We start from the raw sequence: 7,131 nt of genomic DNA on the forward strand, positions 1-7,131 counted from the left end.
CCTGGACAAGGACTCCCAAGTCCCTTTGCATGTCAGTCTTTAGTATTTTCTCTCCATTTAGAAAAAAAAGCAACCCTGTCACTTCTTCTACCAAAGTGCATTACCATGCACTCCCCAACACTGTATTCCATCTGCCATTTCTTTGCCCATTCTCCTAATCTTTTTAAGTGATGCCCCTCTACCTATCTTCATATTGTCTGCAAACTTTGCAACAGGCCATCAATTCCATCATCCAAATCATTGACATAGAACATAAAAAGAATTGGTCCTAACGCAGATCCCTGTGGAACACTACTAGTCACCGGCAGCCAACTGGAAAAAGCTCCCTTTACCCCCGACTCTTTGCCTCTGGCCGATCAGCCACTGCTTTATCCATACTAGAATCTTCCCTATAATACCATGGGCTGATACATTGTTAAGCAGCCTCATGTTTGGCATCTTGTCAAAGGCCATTTGAAAATCCAAGTTCACAGCGTCAGCCAATTCTTCTTTGTCTATCCTGCTTCTTATTTCTTCTAAGAATTACAATAGATTTATCAGACAAGATTTTCCCTTGAGGAAACCATGCTGACTATGGCTTATTTTATCATGTGCCTCCAAGTATCCTGAAACCTCATCCTTAATAATCAACTCCAACATCTTCCCAACCACTGAGGTCGGACTAACTGGCCTATAGTTTCCTTTCTTCTGCCTCTCCTCTCTTGAAGAGTGGAGTGACATTGGCAATTTACCAGTGATGGGACAGAGTAGAGGGAGCTTCACTCTGTATCTAACTTGTCCCTGTCCTGGGAGTGTGTGATGGGACAATGTAGAGGGAGGTTCACTCTATGTCTAACTTTTCACTGCCCTGGGAGTGTGTGATGGGACAGTGTAGAGGGAGCTTCGCTCTGTATCTAACCCATGCTGTACCACTCTGTTTAATTTGAAGTATACTTCCCCTGCTTGTTTTCTTCACTACAGACACTGCCTGACCTGCTGAGTGTGTCCAACATTTTCGGATTTTATTTCAGATTTCCTCCAGCTGCAGCTTTTTGATATGATTTTCGTTTTCTCTCTTTTATCCTGTGCTGTTTCTGACTTGGGAATGTTTGATGGTTCAGTGGAGGGAGGCGCATTTACTCCACATCTAACCTGTCCCACTCGGGAGTGCCCTGGAGGTACTTGATGCCAGGATGTGTCTTGGTGTGGCACATACAACAGGATGAGGAGTAAACTTTGACCCTAAGAGTGCATTCGTTGCTATGGTAGAAATATAAATAAATTGATTAGTGTAAACAATTCGCTTCTACAAAATCATGGGTTTGATCACAAGGAAAGGTAAAGAAAACAAGTATCATTACATCAGCTTAACAAACCTTCTGGAGCTCGGGGATCATTTCTGGCACCATTCTGTAAGGAGTCTGTGGAATGTGTGGGTTTGCACCGGTTTCCTACAGTTCAAAGACGTACTGGGTGGGTTAACTGGTCATTGTAAATTGTCCCGTGATTAGGTTGGGGTAAACCGGGGTTGTCAAGGGTAACGGGGGGTGGCACGGCTTGAAGGGCCTGAAAGGCCTACCCTGTCCTGTATCACTAAATAAATGGCCAATAATGAGAAAATTAGATGTTAAAATATTTGTGTTTGTTAAAGAAAAGTGACCCGGCTGGTGGTGTAGTGGCATCAGCGTCAGACTTCGGGACGAAAGGTCCCGAGTTCGAATCCAGCCGGCTCCCCTGCACGCTTTCCGTCTGTGCTGGGTTACGAGCTGGTGATCCCTTTGGAAACTCACCCGGCGGAAGGCAATGGCGCAGTTCCCCACTATGTCAGAGAGGTGTGGAAGTATTCTAGTGATTAAAATTAGAAAACATAGAATGCAGGTGAATTCAATTGTCATATCTCTATGAATCATGGTTACCCATCTTCCTCTCTGGGATAGGTGCACTGAAGTCTTACCTCCGTGAATTACCTCAGCCGCTCATGACGTTTGACCTTTACGATGAATGGTTTCAAGCTGCCAGGTAGGTGATGGCACGTTCGTCACTGGAATCAGTCGTGGAATGCGTTGCTTTGTGGCAGCAGTACGGTGCGGGCGCGCCAAGTGAAAGTCAGTTACAATAAAAATAAGTACATAATGCAAAAGAGAAACAGTGAGGTAGTGTTCATGGGTTCAATGTCCGTTCAGGAATCTGATGGCAGAGGAACAGGAACTGTTCCTGAATCGTTGAGTGTGTGCCTTCAGGTTCCTGTACCTCCTCTCCGGTGGTAGTAATGAGAACAGGGCACGTCCTGGATGTTGAGGGTCCTGAATGATGGATGCCCCCCTCCTGAGGCACCGGCGCTTGAAGATGTCCTCGATGGTGTGTAGGCTTTGGCCGATGACGAAGCTGGCTGCATAGTAACCACCTGAAACCTATTAAGTTTCTGTGAATTGGTGTCTCCTTAAATGGTGATGAAACCAGTGAGAATTTTATAGTTCTGTGCAGCGTGTTTACCTTTTATAGTTCCTTTCAATCCCTTTTCCTCCAGTACCACAGCTGGAACCTCCTCAAAGGTAAAAGAGTTGAGTTGAGCTGTTCTCCGATCTTGGCGACTTACTTGCAAGCGTTTCATCACCGCGCGAGGAGACATCGACAGTGCGCTGTTGATCGTGACGTGCCCTTCGAATGCTTGGCCTTGATATACTTTTCAATCAGCTGATTGGTCGTCATTTCGGAAACTCAGTTGCGACTTGGGGAGGAAATCTCATCGTTGATTGGCTGCGTGGCAAACTTTGTGCCTTGTGGTCTGGAATTTTGCCCACATCGGCTCGTAAGTAAGGATCAAGGTCTACGTGTCTGTTTACAGAATTGTTTGCGGAAAACCACACTTCCAGGAATTCTCTTCCATGCCCTGTGTTTGCTTGCGCCATGACTTTCACTGATGCCCAGTCAAATTTGTGTCCCTCTCGATCTCTATGGGTAGAGACAAGGGAGAGTTGGCCATGACGCTTTACAGCCAGTTGACGTTAATGGATCCCTGTGCATAGATTTCTCCCAGTTTGGCCGACGTAATATATGCTGCATTGGGTTTTGTAGACATTGGTCTCATCCAATAGCCTATTTCAGTCTTCTAGTCTGCAAAGTACTCTCCTCAATGTTGCTGTTAGCTTATGCACAACTGAAATTCTATGTTCTTGGAGCAGTCAGGCCGTCATTTCACACAACACACCCACAACCAATCAGCGATGAGAATTCCTCCTCACGTCACAACTGAGTTTCTGAAATAACAACCAATCAGCTGATTGAAAAGTAGATAAAGGCCAAGCAGGTAGGTTGACAGGTATCTAAGTAGCCAGGGCATCAAAGGTTATGGTGAGAAGGCGGGGGAGTGGGTCTAAATAGGAGAATGGATCAGCTCATGATAAAATGGTGGAGCAGACTCGATGAGCCGAATGGCCGACTTCTGCTCCTTTGTCTTATGGTCTAAGCATTCCAAGGACACATTGCCCACATCTGGGGAATATGTTGTCACAAGTGGCCAAGTCATTGGGTGCATTTAAGGCAGAGGTAGACAGGCTCTTGATTAACCAGGGCATCAAAGAGTATGGGGAGAAGGCAGGGGAGTGGGGATGACTGGAAGAATTGGATCAGCCATGATTGAATGGCAGAGCAGTCTCGATGGGCTGAATGGCTTACTTCTGCTCCTATATCTTATGGTCTTATGGACACACCACAATAACAGCACACTGACAATATTTCCTCATATGGTGATGAAACATTTGCAAGTACATTGCCAAGATTGGAGAACGACTCAACCCAACCAGAGCTACACATTTTCAGAATTATTTCTAGGTAATGCAGTGGCCTACAACCAAAGCCAACCACTGGGTGATATCTGGGCTTGTATTCTGATCTCTGATTGGCTCCCTAAGGAGTAGACTGTTCTGTGTAGATGAATCACATTGGTGGACAAGTCTGCCCACCTGACCCACATTGCCTCCACCTATGGAGGCAGGAAGATCACGCAGTCTGCCACATTTAGAATACTGCGTCCATCTCTGATTGCTGCACTTTGGGAATGCAAAGGGCCAAGAAGATTGCTGGAAAGGTTCTGGAGGTACTGTGCATTAGAACATTGTTTCTAATCTGATCAACTAACATTGCTTACTTTGCAACAGAGGCGGCCGAGTGGAGACTTAAGCATGTAAAATAAGAAGGGGCTTAGTGCAAATGAGAAGAACCCGTTTTCTGTAGAAGGGTTTGAAAAGCAGATGCATAGAACCCAAGTGATGGGCGGGAGGATTACAGGGGAGATGACGAGAAATATTTCACCCAGAATGTGGTGGGTCTGGAACTCGGTGTCTGAAAGGGTGGTGAAGGCAGGGACCCTCGTCACCTTGAGGCAGTACTTGGCTAAGGTACTGGAGAGAGGTCTGGGCACATTGCATCGCACACAGGAGTTGGGATGCTATTTTGAAGTTGTATATGACATTGTGCATATGTGTATGGCTGAATTTGGAGTATCGTGTGCAGTGCTGCTCACCTAACTACAGAAAAAATTACAGACATCCCACTTTTCCCGGAAGTTCCGGGAGTCACCTGCATATTGATAGTGGCTCCCTGATGCCCGCAAATTATATACAGTATCCCGGAAATCAATTTTTTTGAGAGTGAGCAAGTGAGAGAAAGCAAGAGAAGAACGCGAGAGTGACCATGAGAGAGAGAGAGAGCGCATGCGAGAGAGAGCGAGAGCAAGCAAGCGAGAGCGTGTGTGAGAGAGAGAGCGCACGCCATGGCAGAATGGTCCAAAAAAAGAAAATATAAAACGTACGTCACCCCAGACTACACTAACGTGTACCCCTACCTAATAGGGGTCAAAATAATGACAGTGTTGCTCACTGCACTGTTTGCAACAGTGACTTTTCTATTGCCCGTGGTGGGTTAAGACTGTAAAAGACATGTTGAGGTGAGTTTAACAGGTGTCATTCGTTCATTAGCATAGCTAACGTTATTTAAACTAGCTGGCCAGCTGCTCAGGAGCTACTCTATTGCAGACATCCCACCTCTCCCAGAAGTTCCAGGAGTCTCCTGCAAATTGATGGTGCTACCTCCCTGAAATGAGTTTTTGCAGGGTGGGGTGTCTGAAATTATAAAGTGTGTAAGAGTGCAGAGAAAATTAAAAGGATGTCACAGGAATTTGAGGACCTGAATTATGGAGAAAAGTTGAATAAGTTAGGACTTTATACACAGCAGTGCAGAAGAAAGAGAGAAGCTCTTAAAGACCAGGGGTTCCCAACCTTCTTTATGCCTTGGACCCCTGCCCTTAACCAAGGGGTCCGTGGACCCCAGGTTGGGAATATACAGAATTATGATGGGTATATTGATAGGGTGAATGCTTGCAGGCTTTTCCTCCTCACATTGGGTGAGACTAGAGCTGGAGGTCATAGGGTTAGCGTGAAAGGTGGAACATTTAAGGGGAACCTGAGGGGGAGCTTTGCCACTCAGAAGGTGGTGTGAATGTGCTAAAAAGCTTCCAGCACAAGTGTTGGACGCAGGTTCAGTTGCAGCGTCTGGGAGCTGTTTCAATGGTTGAGAAGGGCATGGAGGACTATTATCCGGGTGCAGGAAGATGGTTCGGGGTGGCACAGACTAGATGGGCTGAAGGGCCTGTTTCTGTGCTGTAGTGCACGATGACTCTCTGTTATCTACAAGAGCTCTCTCCTACAGGGTTACAGACCCAGTGCTGGAAGATGGAAGTAGGCTTGGGAGCATAGACTTGATGGGCTGAATAGCCTCTGTCAACATAGTAAGTAAGCTCTAATGATACAATGAGAAGTTTCAATCAGAGATTTAGAGTGAAGAGGCTGGACTGTTCCACTGAAGCATGAAATTTGCAAGGAGATTTGATTGGATTATATAAGGTTATTATGTACGCCGGTATGCCTGTTTGTTTATGCAAATATCTAATCAGCCAATCGTGTGGCAGCAACTCAAAGCATAGAAGCATGCAGACATGGTCAAGAGGTCCAGTTGTTGTTCAGGCCAAACATCAGAATGGGGAAGAAATGTGATCTAAGTGGCTTTGACCGTGGAGTGATTGTTTGTATCAGACGGGGAGGTTTGAGTGTCTCAGAAACTGCTGATCTCCGGGGAGTTTCACGCCTAACCATCTCTGGAGTTTACAGACAGCGGTGTGAGAAACAGAAAACACCCAGTGAGCCGCAGCTCTGTGGGTGAAAAGGCCTTGTCAATGAGAGAGGTCAGAGGTGAATGGACAGACTGGTTCAAGCTGACAGGAAGGTGACAGTAACTCAGATAACCACATGTTACAACAGTGGCGTGCAGAAGAGCAACTCTGAACGTACGACATGTTGAACCTTGAAGTGGATGGGCTACAGCCACAAATTTACACTCAGTAGCCACTTGATTAGAAAAGGAGGTACCTAATAAAATGGGCATTGGGTGTACATTGGGGGAAATGGTCCCATTAGTGGCCGGATCAAAGATCAAACAGAATGGGTTCAAAGTCATGGGCGTAAAATAGAGAGAAGGCGAGTTCCAGGAGAGACTGCTTGCGAACCTCATGCTGTCTACTTTCCCCTGCGCAGTGAGAAAGATCTTCCTAAGCAGATAGAACAGCTGAGAGACGTGTGTGCCAAGATGCCTGCAGAATCCTACAAGAACTTGCGGTAAGGCCACCCGGGAGAATGGTGAGGGTTGGCGGTTACTCACTTCTGTACGACGATGCCCCGCGCCATGCCCCATCCCGCCCCGCCCTTGGCCAAGAACTGAGTCGGGGCACAGTGGCCGCTTGATGTATAAAGTGTAAAGAATGAGGAGATAACCAGCTCGGTACTGGGCAAGTGAGCAGAGGCTCAGTGGGTTTAATGGATCGTCTTAATGTGGTGAGGCGGAAGGGGGGACGTACACGGGCTGGATAGGCAGAAATTCCTGATGTAGACCAGGAGCAACAGGACAGAGAAAGGCCCTTCTGCCCAATATCCATTCTGACTTACTTATACTTAGCATACATTATCCTGTCCTCTTTCAATTCTTCTTTCATCATCTCTCCCCCTTCCACCTGGCTTCACCTATCACCTTCTAGTTTGTACTCCTTTTCCACTCTCCCCCACGTTCTTATTCTGATGTCTTCCCCTTTCCTTTCATGTCTTG

General features: G+C 46.5%; 1 protein-coding gene and 1 long non-coding RNA gene across 3 annotated transcripts in view; one reads left to right on the top strand and one right to left on the bottom strand.

The window, feature by feature from the left end:
• Window positions 1-2,624, bottom strand: part of LOC134354092 (uncharacterized) — an 82,433-nt gene extending 79,809 nt beyond the window's left edge. Inside the window, exon 1 of the long non-coding RNA XR_010019722.1 lies at window positions 1,934-2,624. This is a non-coding gene — a long non-coding RNA (uncharacterized LOC134354092). The remainder of the gene's footprint in view (window positions 1-1,933) is intronic.
• Window positions 1-7,131, top strand: part of LOC134354090 (SH3 domain-binding protein 1-like) — a 78,770-nt gene that overhangs the window by 46,321 nt on the left and 25,318 nt on the right. For both annotated transcript variants that reach the window (XM_063062842.1, XM_063062843.1), the window contains exons 12-13: window positions 1,917-1,998; window positions 6,567-6,647. In XM_063062842.1, the coding sequence (XP_062918912.1) occupies window positions 1,917-1,998; window positions 6,567-6,647 (163 nt within the window). The remainder of the gene's footprint in view (window positions 1-1,916; window positions 1,999-6,566; window positions 6,648-7,131) is intronic.

Source organism: Mobula hypostoma, chromosome 11 (genome assembly GCF_963921235.1).
Source record: "Mobula hypostoma chromosome 11, sMobHyp1.1, whole genome shotgun sequence".
Lineage (NCBI taxonomy): Eukaryota > Metazoa > Chordata > Chondrichthyes > Myliobatiformes > Myliobatidae > Mobula > Mobula hypostoma.